We start from the raw sequence: 22,398 nt of genomic DNA, 5'->3' as shown, positions 1-22,398 counted from the left end.
ATGATGTAGGAATTTGAACTGAGCATGCGTGACACTTGGTCTGATCGGAACTCTCTACACATGATCGGAGTATGTCCAATCGGAGCAGTTTGTCGGAAAATATTTCCAGCAAGTTTGAAAATTGGGTCCAACGGATATTCCGGCGGAATCAGTCCGATGCAGACCACACACAGTCGGATTATCCGACAACGCGGTCCGATAGGACACATTCCGACGGATTCTCCGACCGTGTGTACAAGGACTTAGACTGAGGAAGCCATTTGAGGGAAGTCTGTTAGTCAGGAATGGATTTGAGTTTAGTTAGGACCTCGGATGAGCGGATGTTTTCTTGATGCTATGGATGGATGTCCTATATAAAGCCCCCCCTGCATAGAAAACTCAGTTTTCTGCCCTGCTGAATAAAAGTACAGGAAAAAGCTGATTGGACAGTTCCTGCGTATTCTGTTTTATATAATAATATAGCAGTTCTAGAAGTTTTGTATCTTATTGAAGAATAGAATACATTGAAACGATGATTTCATGTTTCTCTACAGATTGTGTGAATTGTCCTTATGGCACCTTTAACCCCGGCTGGGAAGGAACCTGCCGGCCCTGGAAAAAGTAAGGACTGGACTTTTATTACCATATAAACTGCTGTATATTTTATGGGTCAGAGAGACCCTAAGATCTGCTGCCGGCTGTACAATGCGGTCTGACAGATTGAAGTGCCGTGTGCAATGAGTGGTTAGTAGCCGGATCACCGAACGCTCGATAATTATCACACCTGTAACCACAGCGCCCCCCCGCCTCACTTATTATGTATTTCCTGAGTTCAAACAATGGCAGCATTTTCCACAGCACCGTTTTCATTGTATATCAGGCTATTAAAGCCCTTCTCAGAGTAGGACAGCGCGGTCCGCGGCCCTACAAACACACCGAGCCAGACTGAAGGCAAGCCGATCGATCTGCAAGTTTGGATTTGGATGGCAGCAGAAATCTGGGAATTCCCAAAAAAGAGAGCCACAGGAACTTGCCACTCTTCATTTTTATTGGTGGCATTCATAGAAATGGAAGTGAAAGAGCACCAGCAGTACTCACAGTAGTAGCTGTGAACATGTCAGGAGCAGGGGGGGGCCCAGGGCTGGACTGGGACAAAAATTTGGCCCTGGACTTCATCATGAACGGCCCACTAATTTTGAGTGTCTCCATCAGCACTTACCCTTACATCAGAGTGTCCTCCCTCTCCTCCCCCTCCCACGTGTACTCACAGTTTTGAAGGCAGCTTCTCGTTCCTCTCTCCAGCCATGTGATAAGTGACAAGTGATAAGGGGAGAGAGGATGGAACATCTGCCAGCTGTCTATCTCCCCCTGCAGGCTGGAGGGAGCAGAAAGCCTAATGCTCTCTCCAGCAAGTGACGGCAGCTGCTTCGCCTAACAGGAGTGAAATTGCGATCACTCACTGTCAGAGAGGAGCGGCTCCAGGACTGCACCTGACCGGCCCACCGAGCCATCGGCCCACCGGGAAACTCCCTGTAGTCCCGATGGCCAGTACATGCCTGGGCGGGCCCGTCCATCAAGGATCCGCCTGCCCTTTCCATCCCTGCTGCCACCCCCTATGCATGTGTCCGGCCCCTTTCAGGATGCCGAGCGCATGAATTACGGTGGTGGGGGTGTTTTTTTGGAGCACCTGATTGGAGCCAGAAGCCTCGAATAGGCTTCAAAATAGGGTGGGCTCCGGTAGCAGAGCATTGCGCTCGGAGCCCACCCAAGTGTGTTAGAACAGTGAATATTCATTTGCTATTCTAACACTGAATCGCCTCTCCGCCAATCAGCAAGCGCAGGTCTGAGACCCGTTTCCCAATTGGCTGAAAGGACAGGTGATCCTATTGGACGCCTAGGAAGAGGAGGAGGGAGATGCATGGGGGAAGTCTTCATAATGCACAGGAGGGCATTACCCGCCCGCTTCCTAAATGGGGTAAGTGCGGGGCTTTGATGTCCCAACTGTCTTCTGGGGGCAGGGGGGTCGCTGTTGACCCAAAATGGAACGATTTTAGTTAAGCCCAATACAGCCCTTACAGCCCAATCGCAGCATATACACCCATCACTGTTCAATCACATTGATGAGCATTGCCTTTAGTCCTATGTGTTCAGTTCATACCCAGGGCTACTGTTAGAGACCACAGGGCCCCATACAGCCAACCTGACAAGACACCCCCCCCCCAGTGCAAAAAACAGTTTTCTATGCTTCAGTTTATGAATGAACACAGTGAGAGATCAGTACCGATCACTCATTGTGTTCAGTCAGGAAAGGAAGGGGCTGGTAAATGTGACATATTTACCTGTCCAATCCCATCCTTGCAGCTGCTGGTAGGAACAAGAGGAGGGAAACCAGTGCACTGCAGGGGGCGTGGGCACAGGCAAAGGGGGGTGGCCTAGGTAGCAGGGGGGAAACTTATGGTGCACAGGGAGGGTGTGACAAGGGGGGGGGGCAATTACTGGAACCATTGGAACCAATCCCTTGTATGGATCTCTATGCAGCAGCTGAAAGCCAGCAGGAGGGAAAGGAGAAGAAACCAGCTTTCAGCTGCTGCAGAGAGAGCTATACAAGGGATTGGTTCCAGTAATTGTCCCTTCGCTGTGCCGATCACCCTCCCTGCCCACATATGATTCACCCAGCTGCCTGCCCCCCCTCCCCCGCTGGCCTGGGCCCCATATAGGAGGATTGGTGGAGCCCCCTTATCTATTGCCCCATTTTTCTTTCTTTTTTTGGAATGTCATTAAATTCATCTTTTTATTTTATTTTAGTCTTCAGTCACAGCAGAGCAGTGTGAAGCGTTGTAGTGCGCCACATACAGGCTGTGGCGGTGTATGTCATACGTTTATCGGCACAGTGGTATGAACAGGGCCATAGATAAGGGGGCTCCACCAGTCCTCCTATATGGGGGCCCAGGCCAGCAGGGGGTGGTGGGGGGGTGAATCATATGTGGGCAGGGAGTGTGATCAGCACAGCGGAGCGACAATTACTGGAAGCAAAATTACTGGAACCAATCCCTTGTAGGGCTCTCTCTGCAGCAGCTGAAAGCCAGTGGGAGGGAAAAGAGAAGAAATGAGCTTTCAGCTGCTGCAGAGAGAGCCCTACAAGGGATTGGTTCCAGTAATTTTGCTTCCAGTAATTGTCGCTCCGCTGTGCCGATCACAAACCCCCCCCCCCGGTGGCCTGGGCCCTATATAGGAGGACTGGTGGAACCCCCTTATCTATAGCCCTGTTCATACCACTGTGCCGATAAACGTATGACATACACCGCCACAACCTGTATGTGGCGCACTACAACGCTTCACACTGCTCTGCTGTGACTGAAGACTAAAATAAAATAAAAAGATGAATTTAATGACATTCCAAAAAGAAAAAAAGGGATTAAATGCCCCACAGGTGGACTCTATTTACTAATGAGGTGACTTCTGAGAGCAATTGGTACCACTAGATTTTAGTTAGGGGTATCAGAGTAAAGGGGGGCTGAATACAAAGGGGGTTCTACAAAGTTTTGACTCCGTGGGGGGAGGGGGGAGCCATACAAATGCCCCTCCCCCACACTTTTCACATATTTATTTGTATCATTTATCATTTTCCTTCCACTTCACAATTATGTGACACTTTGTGTTGGTCCATCACATAAAATCCCAATAAAATCCATTTATGTTTTTGGTTGTCACATGACACAATGTGGGGAATGTCAGGGGGTATGAATACTTTTTCAAGACACTGTACCTTTTTTTTTATTTTTTTATTTCTGATCATAATAATGACCGATCTACAGAAAATGAATGTAAAACAACAATGCATTCCCTTTGAGATGTATTCTGTAGTGATCTGTGAACGTTTCGATCGTCTGACGACTCTTCTCCCCTCACAGCTGCTCAGCCATAAACGCCGTCATTTATGTGAATGGAACTATTACATCGGATGTGGTCTGCCTGCCCAAACCTACCGAGATCCCGGCGTCATCATCCGCCGCCGTCACCGCGACACGTAAGTCCCCCAAATCTCAGCCCACCTCCGTGTTCACTCAACAGTCACTACATTCCCTTTTTATAAGCTTTGCTCTCTATAACCCTTCTATATACTGATTGTCTATCATCATATGCACACCAGTTGAAATCCAATATCAGCCTGACATTGGGAAGTGTCTATTACTGGTTAGAGGGGGGGGGGGGGAGGAGAAAGTAATACAAATCATACCTGCAGCTCTGACAGTATCATACTCCATGCACTGCTCATGGTCTTGTTTAGCTCTCAGGAGGTCGGGCCGAGTTGATCGTGAGTCTTCAGAGAAATCATCTTAGTCTAGTCGGGGAAATGAGTCGCGAGGATTGGGGACGCGTAAAGTGGATGTAAACCCGATTCATGAAATTAGAGCTGGGCACATCTATCTGTAGTGTTTACTTATCTCTCCCCAAAGCCCTAAGTCCCGTGTCTTTCTGCTGCTCCGTTCTTCTGTTATCAGCATGATAACTTCTGACAAGTCCTCTGTTAACCGAGATAAAACCAGGCAGAATTTTCTGGCCGGATGGGTGCTATAAATAGATTAGCAGAGAGCGTGTCTATTCACAGCACAGCTCTTCACATTCCTTCCTTCCTCTGCCTTTCCTCCAATCAGCAGTCACACAGTGTATGCAAAGAATCCACTCCCAGTGCTGAACAGGAAGAAAAAAATCTTGACCAGGACATGAAGTATTATAGCAAGCTGAAGACAGCAGATAAAGATGTAATACTTCTGTAGGGAGATTTGTTTCCTGTCTGTGTATCATCTGAGGCTGATCACTTCACTGGGGATATGGAGGGTTTACATCCACTTTAAGCCCCGTACACAGGGGCAGAATGTCAGGAGACAATGGGCAGTTCAAAAAATACCGTCCGACATTCGGCCTGTGTGTGTGTGTCGATCTGGACGTTCGGGGACCATCACTGTTTAGAGGCCAAGTGCCGGGGACTGTCACCGCGGAGAGGCCGGGGGCCGTCACCGCGGAGAGGCCGGGGGCCGTCACCGCGGAGAGGCCGGGGGCCGTCACCGCGGTGAGGCCGAGGACCGTCACCGCGGAGAGGCCGAGGACCGTCACCGCGGAGAGGCCGAGGACCGTCACCGCGGAGAGGCCGAGTGCAGGAGACCGTCACTGTGGGGAGGCTGAGTGCCAGGGACTGTCACCGTGGAGAGGCCGGGGACTGTCACCGTGGAGAGGCCGGGGACTGTCACCGTGGAGAGGCCGGGGACTGTCACCGTGGAGAGGCCGGGGACTGTCACCGTGGAGAGGCCGGGGACTGTCACCGCGGAGAGGCCGGGGACTGTCACCGCGGAGAGGCCGGGGACTGTCACCGCGGAGAGGCCGGGGACTGTCACCGTGGAGAGGCCGGGGACTGTCACCGTGGAGAGGCCGGGGACTGTCACCGTGGAGAGGCCGGGGACTGTCACCGCGGAGAGGCCGGGGACTGTCACCGCAGGGAGGCCAAGTGCCGGGGACCGTCACCGCGGGGAGGCCGAGTGTCGGGGACCATCACCTGGAAAGGCCGGGGACCGAAACCACGGAGAGGTGAGTGCCGAGGACTGTCACTGTGGAGGGGTGAGTGCCGAGGACTGTCACTATGGAGGGGTGAGTGCCGAGGACCGTCACTGTGGAGGGGTGAGTGCTGGGGACCATCACCGTGGAGAGGCCGAGTGCCGGGGACCATCACCGTGGAGGGGTGAGTGCTGGGGACAGTTGCTGTGGAGGGGTGAGTGCCGGGGACCATCACAGTGGAGGAGTGAGTGCCGGGGACATGAGGAGGGTTTGTTTGCCCCCCACCCAAAAAATAATTTCTTAGTACCAGCTGCCACTGATCCACAGACAGCTCGGCGTGGGGATCGGACTGGAGGGGCTTCAGAAAAAGGTATGTGTAGTGATTTCTCGATAGGTGAGTGGGAGATGATCGTAGACGCCCGGAGATGTAGCGATTTTAGTCTTAGGATGGACTTCCCCTTTAATCGATTGTCTCTTTGTAATAATACATTTTTGCTTCATGTCTCATTTTAGCCCCACAAGACATTCCGTCCTATAATCAGAGCATCATTATCGTTGTCATCTCCGTCGCTTCCATCATATTGGTGTTCATTGCGGTTTTTTGGTGCCTGTCGATAAGATTGGAGAGGATCAAAAATACATTCATGAAAAGTAAGTCGCTTTTTGTTGTATTTTATGGCTAGAAAGCAACGCGCCTGTAATAAAGGGCGGGGCTTCTGGGATCTAATCTGGTGAAATGACACGACTAAGTCCTGGTACGCACGCTACGAAAATTGGATGGAAAATTCTGCTGATTTTGGGATCGTTAGTACGGTGCTTTCCGACAGCCGAATTTTCTTTTTCATCAGACAAAAGCTGGATGTCCAGACTATAAAAATTTTTTGTCGGAAGTGAACTCAACGACCGATTTTGGTTTCATTAGCACGGTTTTGTTACAAAAAGAATTGTAAGAGTTACTACGCATGCTCAGAAAGGAAGAAATGCATACAAAACTATACAAGACTTTACGTCACTTCTGACCCCAAGGGAATTCCCTTAATTTGCAATGATTTAGATGGCGGAAAAGAAAAAAACCTGACAGAGGTTCTAACCCTCCCTTACTCTATCCAAAATGAAACAAAAAAGTTTTCCCCATAGTTCTACTTTAATATAAAACTAAAGGTGACCCTATGGCTCTGCATTCTTCTATATGAGAGGAACGCTGCAATAAATGACTTTATCAAGGGAAATCCCAGGATCCCGTTATTGTTGGTGTGGAAATAAAAATAAAACTGTATTACAATTAAGGCTACATTCATACTTCAGTGTTTTGAATCGCGGGGCAGATTTGCTGCGATTTGAAAAGCGCTGATGTGTGAATGAGACATCGCGGGACTCGCGTTTGAGATTAGATGCCCCCAGGGGTGGACTGACCATTGGGCCACTCGGACACTGCCCGAGGGCCCCATGGCACAAGGGGGCCCCCATCAAAGTTGACAGCCTCAGTAAAACCATGGAAAATATGTAAAAATCAGTGTTTTTTTTTTACATCTGTCTCTGAAATGTCCCTTACCGACATCCTTTTGGGCTAAAAATCCAGAGATTATAGCTGCCCCACCTCTCCAGTACCTTCTCAGCCAATAGAAACATGTCTGTGTATACTGTGTGATTATATACTGTATGTATGTGTTTGTTTCTACTGTGTGGCCCCATAATGTCGGATTGCTTGGGGGCCCCATAATCTCCTATTGCCCGGGGGCCCCATGAGTTGTCAGTCCGCCCCTGGATGCCCCCCTCCCCCCCCCCAGGTCCCCAGAACTAGTGTCCCCATCGGAAGATTTCCCCTCTACAGTGGAACCTTGGATTACTCGCATAATCCGTTCCAGGAGAACACTTTTAATCCAAAGCACTCGCATATCACAGCGAGTTTCCCCATAGAAGTCAATGGAAACAAAGATAATTTGTTCCGCATTGATTTCTATTGCATGCAATACCGCATGTGGCCAGAGGTGGGGGGGGTGCCGGAGAGCCTCGGAAATACTCGGGGGGCAGCTCAGCTGAACTCGGAAAGGCTCGGAAACACTCGGGAACAGAGCGTTTTCGTAGTGATTCCGAGTGTCAACGGCGCCCCCGCACCTCTGGCCAAATTCGGTACTGCACACCCCATTGGCTTGAATACTGCTCGTTTTTGCGAGACAACATTCGCAAACCGAGTCAGGATTATAAAAAAAAAAGTTGATCGTCTTTCAAAATGCTCGTTAACCTCGTTACTCGTAAACGAAGGTCTCACTGTATTACTTTTCTGGGGACAGCACAAAATTTGGGATTTTCTATCACTTTCACTTTTAATGATGAAGGTAGACGGGGGACACGTAGAGAGGATAAATCTCCCACCTCCACTCCAAAACTAAAAAAAAAAAGAAAAAGTTTTGCCTTTAATTCTAGACCAACAAAATCCTGGGAGTCCCCCCAATAACGTCACTAATTACAATGTATATTTTCATCTATAGTTTTATTTAGGCCGTAAAATTTGGCTGAAAAAATTGGCACAGGCGTACAATCATCCGACAAACGACGCAATATTAGGCCCTAGGTCATCTGGCTATACGGTATAATAAAACCCCATAGAAAGGGAACAGCCTGTGTTGGGTCCAGCAGCTACAATAACTGCAATATCACAGAATCGCATTCATTTGGGTGTGTGACAATTTCATGTATATAAACAACACAAAATATGTAAAAAATAAAAATCTTTTATTACAATGATAACATCATATTAGCATAAAAATAACAAAAAACAACATAGTATCATTCTCACTTATCCCATATATAGAGGTTCTCCACGCTCCACACTTTATTCAGAACTCCTGTACAGGTGTGTGTGGGGGATTTCCAACGCGTTTTTTAAAAGCCAGCAGCTACAAATACTGCAGCTGCTGACTTTTAAAATAGTGACACTTACCCGCCCAGCGCGCCCGCGATGTCGGCACCCGAAGCCGATCTCTAGAATGTCTCTCGGGTGCTGCCGCCGCCATCTTGGCTATGGGAATCAGGAAGTGGAGCCTTTTGGCTTCATTTCCCGGTTCCCTACTGCGCATGCGCGAGTCGCGCTGCGCAATAAGGATGGTCCCCGCTGTCTCTGGGATCTGTGCGTTTCCCAGCAGGCAGCGGGGGACTTTCGGAAAGGGGCCCCTTTTCGCAGATAGCTATGCCGGAAGTGGGTGCAGATACCTGTACTGTACAGGTACCTGCACCTCCCTCCCCCCTGAAAGGTGCCAATTGTGGCGCCGGAGGGTTCCAATGAGTGGAAGTTCCACTTTAGGGTGGACCTCCACTTTAACACACCTTTATCAAGGGCAGGAGTACACTCATAAAGGGGGGAAATAATACCAGCCAAGCAATAATAAAATATAATCCCAGTCTATAGACCCAGAGGATATCCGGACAGGGGGGGAGGGGATATGGAGCTCACAAGGACCCGGAACATGAATATGAAAGCGCAAAGTCCATGTATGTTCAGAAATGATCCGGGGTTTAGACCAGCCGTACCGGTCCCACCAGGAGCACCTTATACCCTTGGGAGTACCTTTTTATTATTGCTTGGATGATAAGTATTCATTTATTTCCCTTACTCTATATTAGTGTACTCCCGCCCCTGATTAACCACTTAAAGCGGAGGTCCACCCTAAAGTGGACCTTCCGCTCATTGGAATCCTCCCCCCCTCCGGCGCCACAATTGGCACCTTTCAGGGGGGAGGGGGGTGCAGATACCTGTACAGTACAGGTATCTGCACCCACTTCCGGCGTAGATTCTGCAGAAGGTACGCCCCTTTCCGCAGAAGCTACGCCCCTTTCCGAAAGTCCCCCGCTGTCTGCTGGGAAACACACGGATCCCAGAGACAGCGGGGACCATCCTTATTGCGCAGCGCGATTCGCGCATGCGCAGTAGGGAACCGGGAAATGAAGCCGCAAGGCTCCACTTCCTGATTCCCATACCCAAGATGGCCGCGGCAGCACCCGAGAGACGAGATCGGCTTCGGGTGCCGACATCGCGGGCGCGCTGGACAGGTAAGTGTCACTATTTTAAAAGTCAGCAGCTGCAGTATTTGTAGCTGCTGGCTTTTAAAAAAAAAAAAAAAAACTGTGGACTCCCGGCGGACTCCCGCTTTAAGGACCAGGCCTCTTTTTCAGATTTGGTGTTTACATGTTTAAAACTGTTTTTTTTTTTGCTAGAAAATTATTTAGAACCCCCAAAAACATTTTATATTGTTTTTTTTTCTAACACCCTAGAGAATAAAATGGCGGTCATTGAAATACTTTTTTTCACACCGTATTTGCGCAGCGGTCTTACAAGCGCACTTTTTTTTGGAAAAAAAATTCACTTTTTTTAATAAAAAAATAAGACAACAGTAAAATTAGCCCAATTTTTTTTTATATTGTGAAAGATAATGGTACGCCGAGTAAATTGATACCCAACATGTCACGCTTCAAAATTGCGCCCCGCTCGTGGAATGGCGTCAAACTTTTAGCCTCAAAAATCTCCATAAGCAACATTTAAAAAATTCTACAGGTTGCATTTTTTGCGTTACAGAGGAGGTCTAGGGCTAGAATTATTGCTCTCGCTCTACCGGTCGCGGCGACATGTGTGGTTTGACCGCCGTTTTCATATGCGGGCGCTACTCACGTATGCGCTCGCTTCTGTGCGCAAGCTCGTCGTGACGGGGTGTTTTTAAAAACCTTTTTTTTTTTTTACTTATTTATTTTAATTGATTTTATTTATTTTTACACTGTTTAAAAAAAAAAAAAAGGATCACTTTTATTCCTATTACAAGGAATGTAATAGAAAAAAGCATGACAGGTCCTCTTAAATATGAGATCTGGGTGGTCAAAAAGTCCTCACATCTCATATTTGGACTAAAATGCAAAAAAAAAATAAAAAAATGACATTTAAAAAAAATATACCTTTAAGAGGTATGGGCGGAAGTGACGTTTTGACGTGGCTTCCGCCCTCCTATGGTATAGAGACGAGTGGGGGGGGCCATCTTAGCCTCACTCGTCTCCATACCCAGCTAGCGAAAGGACCCGATCGCCTCCGCCGCTACCGACGGCTCCGGTAAGCGGCGGAAGGTGCGGTAGGGCGGCGGGAGCGGTGATCTCGCGACGAATCCGCCGCGGAGACCACCGTTATCGTACAGCCGACCGGCGCCTGAAGAGATGGATATCTCGGTTGTGGCAGCAGCTGCTCCCGTTACCAAGATATCCCTCTTCAAAAAAATAGGACGTACATCGGCGTGCGGCGGTCGGTAAGTGGTTAAGATGTGTTCGAAACGGGTTGGTAATTCCCCACACATACAAACCGTACAAGGCATTTGAATCACGTGTGGAACATGAAGAACCTCTATATAGGGGAGGAGTGACACTGATACTTTGTCAGACATTATTTTCATGCTAATATTATTTTATTATATCAATAAAAATAATAATAATAAAATAAAAAATGTTTTTATACATCTCTTATGTTGTTTATATAATCTGCCTGAAAAGTCCCTCATACCCAAATTAATACGGTTCTGTGATTTCTCCTTCAGGGACATTGGCAGGAGTGTATGCTTGGCACGTTGGCACGGGTGTAGGCTTGGCACGTTGGCATGGGTGTATGCTTGGCACCTTGGCACAAGTGTACAGTTATTAGTCACCCTTCACCTATTCTAATAGGATAATTACAATGTCTTTCATTGTATCTAATTTGCTTCCTTTGCCAGACATACCCACTAATCCTTTTCTTATTATTCGTTAAATTCTTTGCACAATAGTTAAGCAGACAGAACAAGAAGACGCCTGTAGCTGTCATTACCCGGAGGAGGAACATGGCGGAGAAGAGGAGACCCTGTCCTCAGAGCCATGACTCGACCAAGTCTCGGCGCCTTTCTTTTTCTGTAGCGGCTGATTTTTGGATACAGCATTACGTAATAAGTGCATCGCGGAGATAACGGCTGCTATGACAACGCATGGGGACGACTGGGGTGAGGCAAGACCCGCTGAAAAAAAAAACTGGAACACTGGCCAAGGGTCCTACACGCTACAATCCTACATCCTTGGCCTTGGAGTTTATCTATGGAACGCGATGGAGGTCAACGTCATGCTGTAACCATTGTGGAAAAAATACAGTTTTCGCTTTTCCCATGAACTTGTCTTGGGAGACTCTTAGGTTCTCTAATGGAGGACGTCATATCTCAAGTGGAACTTACCTGGTTAACCTATGAACCGGAGATCTCAATTTGATCAACTCTGATATATATATATATGGAAATTCTCCTGTTGACTTGGAGTCAATGTTACTTCTGTTATTCTGCCTTTGTGAAGAACATTCTTATGGCATTCAATGGTCACAATCAAAGAAGGTCATTCTGCAGAGTTCCCCCCCCCCCCCCCCATGGCTGCAGAAGAAAGTTATCTCTTGATACTGGTGATGTTGTTCATTTTACCATTGCCTTTACCGATTTGGCACGGATTTGAGAGAACAACCACCAAGCACTGACTTGCATGAAACTCCTATAAGTGACTGATTGATACATGATGTTTCCTAATGTGGGCAGGAACCAATGAAATTGGGTATACATCTTATGTTTGTGGATATCTTTTGAAAACTGAAAAAGCCAATCAAAGTGCTTAAAGTGGAAGTAAACCCTCCTATCCTTTTCAGCCAAAGAAGCCGCCATCTTGGCCTCTGTTTGATCTTCAACTGCCATGATGCTGCACATTGATGGATAGACAGTTTGGTTGAGAGCACATCTATTGCGACAGTTAGCATGCCCTGCTTATAGTTTCATAGTTAGTAAGGTTGAATAAAGACACCAGTCCATCCAGTTCAACCTGAGTGTCTACAATTGTCCCTGTACATTGCACACTCACATCGGTCCCTACCCTCAAAGAGCCCACAATCCAAGGTCCCCATTCATATACTGGGGACAATTTTGGACAGAAGCCAATTAGCCTACCTGCATGTCTTTGGATTGTGGGAGGAAACCGGAGTACCCGGAGGAAACCCACGCAGGCACAGGGAGAACATGCAAACTCCAGGCAGGTAGTGTCGTGGTTGGGATTTGAACCAGCAACCCTTTTTACTGCTAGGTGAGAGTGCTAACCACTACACCACTGTGCTACCCACTACACCACTGTACCACTGTGCCTCCCTGCTTGTGTCGATCATTTAAATGTTTTTATAAACTTTTAAATCTATGGGTTTGTAACGGAACATCCCACACTCTGAGTGCTTCCGACCATCATATACCGCTTCCTCCAGTCTGAATAAAGATATTAGATATTATAGCTGCATATTACAACCAAGAACTAGGCAGGACTCGTTTGGCTGCAAAGCTGGAACTCTTTATTTGAACAAGAATGCAGGTTTTTATACACTTGAGAAGGAGGTTCCCCCTCCTGATCTTATTACCCTAACAATACAAACGGTAACCAGAAACATAAATTGGCACAATCTAATTAACTAGTCATTTAACCAGCCGAAGTGACTCAGAGGTTTTGACCTTTCAGGTCAGACTTGCCGTCTTCTAGCTCAGAAGACACAATACACATTATCATAAATATAAACTGTCATAAATTATCATAAATATAAACTGCCATGATGCTGCACATTGATGGATTGACAGTTTGGTTGAGAGCACATCTATTGTGACAGTTAGCATTCCCTGCTTGTGTCGAACATTTAAATGTTTTTATAAACTTTTAAATCTATGGGTTTGTAACGGAACGTCCCACACTCTGAGTGCTTCCGACCATCATATACCGCTTCCTCCAGTCTGAATATAGATATTAGATATTATAGCTGCATATTACAACCAAGAACTAGGCAGGACTCGTTTGGCTGCAAAGCTGGACACTTTTTTATTTGAACAAGAATGCAGGTTTTTATACACTTGAGAAGGAGGTTCCCCCTCGATCTTATTACCCTAACAATACAAACGGTAACCAGAAACATAAATTGGCACAATCTAATTAACTAGTCGTTTAACCAGCCGAAGTGACTCAGAAGTTTGACCTTTCAGGTCAGACTTGCCGTCTTCTAGCTCAGAAGATACAATACGCATTATTATAAATATAAACACAGACCACCTTCACACAATAGCAGAGTTAATTAGCACACATAACAATGGGTGAAAGACCTTTAGGCGGCACACTAGACCTACTTACAATAAACACATTATGGCAGGGGGCCCCCGACAGGTGGCTTTCTGATGACACCAACATTATGAGTCTCAAGCTGGCAGAGACCGTCATGGTCTTTTTAATAATGTCCTTTTGCATTACATAACGGAACATCTTCCTAAATGCTTGTAGCTCCCTCAAATGCCCATAGGGCCCATAGTCGGTAAGCAAGAGGCCAGCATTCAGCCCCCTCCAAAAGCCCCTGCCCCGGGTGAGTCTATCACAGGATCTGAAGCAGGAGATCGGTTAATGTAACCATAAAAATAGTTGTGAATGGGTAACTTGGAGCTGTTTCAAGAAACAGCTTAAAGTGTTTTGAAAACCCTTCCATATACCCAAGGAAGTGACTGGCCTCAGGTGATACACAGAGCTGTAACAAATTATGCTACATAAGTTGTACCTGTTTATCTGAGGCTCTTCTCTCCTCTACAGCCATTCAAAGTCCAGAATTCAGACAGCATTTCTAAACTCTAGAAGGCAGGGGGTGGGAATCTGACATCACACTGCACAGCATAGAGCAGGGGGCTGAGTGTAATCTGAGACTGGAGTGGAAGGAATGGACACGCCCCCCTCTATACAGCCTCATAGGGAGACACACACAGCTGAGGAGGGGGCGGGGGGGAGGGGGTTCTCTCTTAAGTAGTGCTTAGTGTCCAGTTAGACTATCAGAAGTGACTCAAAGGGAGGAGAGAGCAGACAGAAACAACACTCAGTGCTTTGGACTGAGGCAAGTACACACTATAGAGGGATATGCTTTGCTATTTTTTTATTTTATTTCAGAGGTTTACTACCACTTTAAATTGAAAGCAATTTGCACCGGGGTCTAGTAACCCACAAGCTTCATCTCCTCTTCTTTTTTTATAGATTTTTTTATTCCTTATAGATTGTATTTAAACATAGATGATTTAATTTATATTTTTGGCACTGATGTTATTAAATGGTATAAGTGGGACATCTGGTAAAGGGGTGCGTTATCAGTGCATGTCTGGCCTGCTATGAGTAATGGGTTCCATATTTGGGGGCAATGCCCCCCACAGTATACACATAGCAGGTATTCATCAGAGGTTTTTGGAACTGGTAACATATCCAAAATAAGTTTAAATTTAGAGCTGTTACAGGTTGAATCTTCACATAGAACAAGCAATGTGTCCCAGGCAAAAATAAAAGATTTGATCGTTTTCATGAGTGCATCATATTTGTTGTTGCGTTTTCCTCATGTGTTTCTTGCAACTCAAAGGGTCTGTCCACGCCACAGAACAGTTCTTGTCAAGCTATTCGTCTGACACCTTCTACTGCAACAGAAAGAGTGTGAGACTCCCTTGCAGGGCTGAGACAAGGGAGGGGCAGGAGGGGCAGCTGCCCTGGGCCCAGTGATTTCATATGGAAGACTGCCCTGGAGTCTGTATGTGGGTAAGACAATTGGGAACACACATCACAAAGCAAAGAGGTGCAGTTTGGCATCTTCACCTTGGGCGCTGGGTGACCTTCTCCCGGCACTGGCTGTGTGCCTGGCTGCTGTTGCACTAATCTGGGAAAGGAAGCTGGGACAAATCAGCAGACCCTTTTGGGGAGGTGAGCACTACAGTAACATGTAGGCTGAGAGGGCAAGAATAACAGCTTCCACCAGTGCCCTCCCACAAAGGGGTTTTTTTTTTTTCACCAAAGTCCTTTTTAAAAGCAAGCCTGTCACTGAGATGACTGGGTTTAGGCGAGAAAAGGGGGGTCCCTGTATTCAGTATATAGTGCCTGCGTCTGGCTCCAGAGTGGGGGCCTCACTGCACATTCTCCAAATCAGGGGTAAAGTTGATATTTGCATATTGTATAATCTGGGATCAGAGGCTCCCAGGTTGCTCAATGTTTCAGCATTTGCAAAGCACAGAGCGTCAGATTGGAAAGCCTATATGTTCATCAGGCAGGACCGTTTTTAAGGCAGGGCAAAAGGGGCAGCTGCCCTGGGCCCCATCATTGTTGTGGGGCTCAAAGCCGCTGCCTCATACTTGCCAACTATCCCAGTTTAAATTCCCTTGTCCCTTGACGTTTTAGTCCTGTGCTGTGTCCCGATATCTCAGTGGGAAGTTCTGTTATTAATGCTGCCCAGCTCTGCCCTATTACCATGTACAGATGAATCACCTGCAGACCCCGTGCTTACATGTAAATAACCGGCATTGATATGTAAATAGCCACAAACTGGCTGCATTGACATGTAAATAGAGGCGGCATTCATATGTATACCATGTCCCCCCGAGGTCATATCCACCATCACTTCTGCGGAATACTGCCCACTGGGAAGGTAAAGGGGCATGCTTGAAAGTCCTGCCTACAACTATAGTCATTAAGCCTAACATCAGCCTGTTGTGCAAAGGTAAGCAAATTGGAGGTGGAACCCTTTATCAAAAGAACATGGGGCCACAGCACCCTGAATTATGCATGTGAATACGCACATCTCAGCCAATGGGGGAGGGTGTCATTAACTATTAATGGTCCTGCTGTGTATCTGCTAAAGGGCAGCATGTTTCCATGGTGTCAGGAAAGCGATTTTGCATGTATGCCCGACACACACAAATGTGAACACAGGATAAATGTCTCAGTTACATTGGTGGTCAGTGTAAATCTTCTCATTACATTGGGGCTTGGTGTCCAATCCTTTCATTCACACTAGTGGCCAGTGTGAAGCCCCCCTTACATTGGTGGTCCATGTAGAAGCCCCCTTTACATCTGCGGTTACTGTAACTGCTCTTATTACATTAGTGGTCAGTGTAAATCCCCATTACATCGGTGGCCAGTGTAGAAACTCCTCTTTATATTAGTAATCGTTAAAAAAAACTCCAAACTTGCATTTGTGGTCAGTTTAGAATCCTCCCTTACATTGGTTCATGTAGAAGCCCCCTTTAAATTATGGGGAGTGTAAATCCCCCCTTACATTGATGACCAGTGTAGAAATACCCCTTTATTGGCAGTGTAAATTCTCCATAACATTGGTGATCAGTGTACATTTCCCTTTACATTGGCGGTAAGTGCAAAATTGCCCTTACATTGGTGGTCAGTGTAAACCTCCCAAACATTGGTGGTCAGTGTAAACCCCCCCCCCCCCCCAACATTGCTGGTCAGTGTAGAAGTGTCACCTTACATTGGTGGTCAGTACAAATCTCCTCGACAATGGTTGTCAGTGCAAATTCCCCCTTACATGGAGGTCATTGTATACTCCCCCTTACACTGGTTATTGGTGTAAATGCTCTTATTACATTGGTGTCAGTGCAGAAATTCCTCTTTTCTATTGGTGGGTGGCGTAAAATCCCCAGTTACATGGTGGTCAGTGCAAATTCCCCCTCACATTGGTGGTCAGTGTAGAATCCCCCACTATATACTTGCCAAAGATTTCCAGCTTTGCTCTACATGATTCAGAATTTGCCACAGTGTACTGCCTCCTAACTAATCCCACCCCCCCACCACTGCCACTAATCCCATCAACCTCCCAGCATTGCCACTGATCACAACCCCCCCTCCTCCAGCATTGCCACTGATCCCAAAAATCCTAGGATTCCCAGGAGTTTTCTGTCTATTGAAGAGGCCCCTCCCCCCCCGCCCAGTCCATAGTGTGCAGGCAGTGAGGAGATGATGTGCTGTAACCTTTAGCAACCAATTAGTGAGCAGTAATGTTGTGCACTAACCTCTTGCAACCAATCATTGAGAGGTAAGGATATGCAGTAACCTCTAGGAACCAATCAGTGAGCAGTAATAATGTGCAGTACCTCTAACAACCAATTAGTGAGTGGTATAGATGTTCAGTAACCTCTAGCAATCAGTGATCAGTATTGAGGTACGGTAATCTCTAGCAACCAATCAACAAGCAGAAGTCATGTGCTGTAACCTCTAGAAAATAATCAGTGAGCCATATTGTGTGCTGTAACCTCTAGCAGCCAGTCAGTGAGCGGTAATGATCCACTGTAACCTCTGGCAACCGATCACAATCGCTGCCTGATCTGATTCAGTAAACTGATTTTGAGTCTAGCTTCTATTTATTGTATGTCTCAAAGCATGTGGAGAGCAAAATTGCATGGAAGAGGCGGCCCAAGAAAATGTTTGGCCAGGGTCCAGTCACTATTAAAGACGGCCCTGCCATCAGGCATTGCAAAGTGCTCTGTTAATCTGAACGACAAAAGCATTTATTGGCCTTGACTGGGCACTCGTGCCAATAGCTTTCTGCCAGGGGAGCAATAGCAACTCCATCTGGTTGTTGGCCAAAATAAACCCAGCTTCTGGATGTGCTTTGCATCCAATGTCCATCTAGATACTTTCTAACTGAGCCCATAGAGATAACCTGTCAGAATAAAAAAAAATGGTGGCCACTACTGGCGTCTTTGGAAGCTGTAACCCTTACCTTTTGCCTTACTGCTTAGTGAATCTCAAACCCATCACTGATTTGTGGCCAATAAAATGAGCGCTGCATTTATGAAGGACTGAAAAATAGAAAGGTGTGGATTGCGGTGTGCTCTGGATGTAGCTCTGGCTGCAGCTCTGGATGTAGCTCGGTGGCTAGAGCACCTGTCTTGAAACTTAAAAGGATGTGTGTTCAAATCTGCATGCAGAAAACCCAGTTTTGTGTTTTCGCGAGCCACCAAATGTTTTTCAATAGTTCTGACCATGTTGTATTTGGTATATACTCCTACAGGGAAGATATTTTGCCAGCTCGAGCATGTGGTGTATGGTGCATGGTGTTGGTGTGGTGCATGGTGTTGGTGTGGTGCATGGTGCTGGTGTGGTGCATGGTGCGGTGCATGGTGTTGGTGTGGTGTATGGTGCTGGTGTGGTGCATGGTGTGGTGCATGGTGTGGTGCATGGTGTTGGTGTGGTGTATGGTGCTGGTGTGGTGCATGGTGTTAGTGTGTTGTATGGTGATGGTGTGGTGTATGGTGCTGGTGTGGTGCATGGTGCTGGTGTGGTTCATGGTGCGGTGCATGGTGCTGGTGTGGTGCATGGTGTTGGTGTGGTGCATGGTGTTGGTGTGGTGCATGGTGTTGGTGTGGTGCATGGTGCTGGTGTGGTGCATGGTGCTGGTGTGGTGCATGGTGCTGGTGTGGTGCATGGTGCTGGTGTGGTGCATGGTGTTGGTGTGGTGCATGGTGCTGGTGTGGTGCATGGTGTTGGTGTGGTGCATGGTGTTGGTGTTGGTCTGGTGCATGGTGTTGGTGTTGGTATGGTGTGGTGCATGGTGTTGGTGTGGTGCATGGTGCTGGTGTGGTGCATGGTGTTCGTCTGGTGCATGGTGTGGTGCATGGTGTTCGTCTGGTGCATGGTGTGGTGCATGGTGCGGTGCATGGTGTTGGTGTGGTGCATGGTGCATGGTGTTGGTGTGGTGCATGGTGCGGTGCATGGTGTTGGTGTGGTGCATGGTGCGGTGCATGGTGTTGGTGTGGTGCATGGTGTTGGTGTGGTGCATGGTGTTGGTGTGGTGCATGGTGCTGGTGTGGTGCACGGTGTGGTGCATGGTGTTGGTGCGGTGCATGGTGTGGTGCATGGTGTTGGTGTGGTGCATGGTGTTGGTATGGTGTGGTGCATGGTGTTGGTGTGGTGCATGGTGCTGGTGTGGTGCATGGTGTGGTGCATGGTGTTCGTCTGGTGCATGGTGTGGTGCATGGTGTTCGTCTGGTGCATGGTGTGGTGCATGGTGTTCGTCTGGTGCATGGTGTGGTGCATGGTGCGGTGCATGGTGTTGGTGTGGTGCATGGTGCGGTGCATGGTGTTGGTGTGGTGCATGGTGCGGTGCATGGTGTTGGTGTGGTGCATGGTGCGGTGCATGGTGTTGGTGTGGTGCATGGTGTTGGTGTGGTGCATGGTGCTGGTGTGGTGCACGGTGTTGGTGCGGTGCATGGTGCGGTGCATGGTGTTGGTGTGGTGCATGGTGCGGTGCATGGTGTTGGTGTGGTGCATGGTGCGGTGCATGGTGTTGGTGTGGTGCATGGTGCGGTGCATGGTGTTGGTGTGGTGCATGGTGTTGGTGTGGTGCATGGTGCTGGTGTGGTGCACGGTGTGGTGCATGGTGTTGGTGCGGTGCACGGTGTGGTGCATGGTGTTGGTGCGGTGCATGGTGTGGTGCATGGTGTTGGTGTGGTGCATGGTGTTGGTGTGGTGCTGCTGAATGCTGAAAGCCCTACGTTTCTTAGTTTGAATCTGATGTGGTAACGATTACCTTTTTTTGTGGGCCACTAAATGTTTTTGAATTGTTCCCATCACGTCGTCCTCAGTATCTGGTTGTACAGAGAAGGGACATTGCCGGGTAGAGCCTGTGGCGAGCGATGTCGGTGCTTCTGTAAAATGTAGGAAGATGAGGATTTCTTGGTGCGGATCTCTGATGTGGTACAAGTTTTATGTTTCAAAGGGTTAGAGAGTCTAGATGTGTGATATGGGGGTGCACAAGCAACAAGCTGGGACATCCTCTGGTCCTGTGGTGCAGCGTCAGCATGTTACGCTACTGAAGTGTGGTGTAAGTTTGATTCCCATCAGTGAGCAAAGATTGTTCCTCAAAGTAACACCAAGACTCTGGCAGTTGTGTGAAGGGGGATAGAACTGAAAAGACTGATGAGGTGGCCAGGACTGGGTTAAGTTGGTGGTGTGGACCATTGTTGGTTGGGGCTGGAGTTGAGTGAATGGGTGACCCCGGATCTGGAGTTGAGTGAATGGGTGACCCTGTATCTGGAGTTGAGTGAATGGGTGACCCCGGATCTGGAGTTGAATGAATGGGTGACCCCTGGATCTGGAGTTGAGTGAATGGGTGACCCTGGATCTGGAGTTGAGTGAATGGGTGACCCCGGATCTGGAGTTGAGTGAATGGGTGACCCCGGATCTGGAGTTGAATGAATGGGTGACCCCTGGATCTGGAGTTGAGTGAATGGGTGACCCCGGATCTGGAGTTGAGTGAATGGGTGACCCCGGATCTGGAGTTGAGTGAATGGGTGACCCCGGATCTGGAGTTGAGTGAATGGGTGACCCCGGATCTGGAGTTGAGTGAATGGGTGACCCCGGATCTGGAGTTGAGTGAATGGGTGACCCCGGATCTGGAGTTGAATGAATGGGTGACCCCTGGATCTGGAGTTGAGTGAATGGGTGACCCTGGATCTGGAGTTGAGTGAATGGGTGATACCGGATCTGGAGTTGAGTGAATGGGTGACCCCGGATCTGGAGTTGAGTGAATGGGGGACCCCGGATCTGGAGTTGAGTGAATGGGTGATCCCGGATCTGGAGTTGAGTGAATGGGTGATCCCGGATCTGGAGTTGAGTGAATGGGTGACCCCGGATCTGGAGTTGAGTGAATGGGTGACCCCGGATCTGGAGTTGAGTGAATGGGTGACCCCGGATCTGGAGTTGAGTGAATGGGTGATCCCGGATCTGGAGTTGAGTGAATGGGTGATACCGGATCTGGAGTTGAGTGAATGGGTGACCCCGGATCTGGAGTTGAGTGAATGGGGGACCCCGGATCTGGAGTTGAGTGAATGGGTGATCCCGGATCTGGAGTTGAGTGAATGGGTGATCCCGGATCTGGAGTTGAGTGAATGGGTGACCCCGGATCTGGAGTTGAGTGAATGGGTGACCCCGGATCTGGAGTTGAGTGAATGGGGGACCCTGGATCTGGAGCAGGAATACCGTGAAGGAGAAATCTGTCCTCAGTCTAAAGATCTTTGCACGGAATTTGTTGACCTATCGGGACCTGCTAAAGCTTTCCGTGTCCTTCTTCTGGGCTTTCTATGTTCACATTCCCCTTTATTCCATTGGGGCTCAGTGTCCACTGCCTGTGGCTTTCATTCACGTGGTACCAAGGAGGACACCCACTTGATGGTTACGTGGCCGGAACTCATTTCACTGAGGCTTCATTCACGTGGTGCACTAGGTCACTCATCCATCATGGTTACACAGTGAGAAGCTCCGCTCCTTAACCTCTCATTACACAAAGACACCCATTTGCCACCAAGCACAAAGCTGATGTTCCGCCCCAAACAGCTCTGAGTAGACACCCGCTTTGCTCCGCTTTTGGGAATAAAACTCGTGGCCTTCAGATTCCACATTCGCCGCCCTACATGCCGTGCCACCGACCTGGATGATCAAGCCTGACAGCGGCGCTGCCTACACTTTCTAAATTCAAGCTGCAACGTGGTAGTAGTAACTCATTGCAAGAGGATTGGTTGCTATTGGTTTCAGCTGTTTGTACAATATTAACCACTTCAATACCGGCACTTAAACACCTTCCTGCCCAGACCAATTTTGAGCTTTCAGCGCTGTCGCACTTTGAATGACAATTGCGCGGTCGTGCTACACTGTACCCAAATGAAATTTTTATCATTTTTTCCCCACAAATAGAGCTTTCTTTTGGTGGTATTTGATCACCTCTGCGGTTTTTATTTTTTGCGCTACAAATAAAAAAATACGGAAAATTTTGAAAAAAAAAATGTTTTTTTTGTTTCAGTTTCAAAACTTTGTAAATAAGTAAGTTTTCTCCTTCACTGATGGGGCTACACTGATGGGGCTACACTGATGGGCACTGATGGGGCTACACTGATGGGCACTGATAAGGTGGCACTGATGGGCACCAATGATGTGGCACCAATGAAGTGGCACTGATGAGGTGGCATTGATGGACACTGATATGTGGCACTGATAGGCGGCACTGATGGGCGA

The 22,398-nt window shown here is 47.9% G+C and overlaps 1 protein-coding gene across 4 annotated transcripts in view; it reads left to right on the top strand.

Annotated features, from left to right (window-relative positions):
- Positions 1–14,913, top strand: part of TNFRSF9 (TNF receptor superfamily member 9) — a 45,375-nt gene extending 30,462 nt beyond the window's left edge. For all 4 annotated transcript variants that reach the window (XM_077458360.1, XM_077458361.1, XM_077458359.1 and 1 more), the window contains 4 exons: positions 534–600; positions 3,891–4,006; positions 6,043–6,180; positions 11,322–14,913. In XM_077458360.1, coding sequence (XP_077314486.1) covers positions 534–600; positions 3,891–4,006; positions 6,043–6,180; positions 11,322–11,413 — 413 coding nt within the window. In that variant the 3' untranslated portion in view covers positions 11,414–14,913. The remainder of the gene's footprint in view (positions 1–533; positions 601–3,890; positions 4,007–6,042; positions 6,181–11,321) is intronic.
- The last annotated feature ends 7,485 nt before the right edge of the window (positions 14,914–22,398 follow it).

Source organism: Lithobates pipiens, unplaced genomic scaffold (genome assembly GCF_037356315.1).
Source record: "Lithobates pipiens isolate NorthernLeopardFrog02 unplaced genomic scaffold, aLitPip1_a1.2 Scaffold_27, whole genome shotgun sequence".
NCBI lineage: Eukaryota > Metazoa > Chordata > Amphibia > Anura > Ranidae > Lithobates > Lithobates pipiens.
Note: the sequence above shows the minus strand (reverse complement) of the source record. Positions and strands in the feature narration are given on the sequence as shown.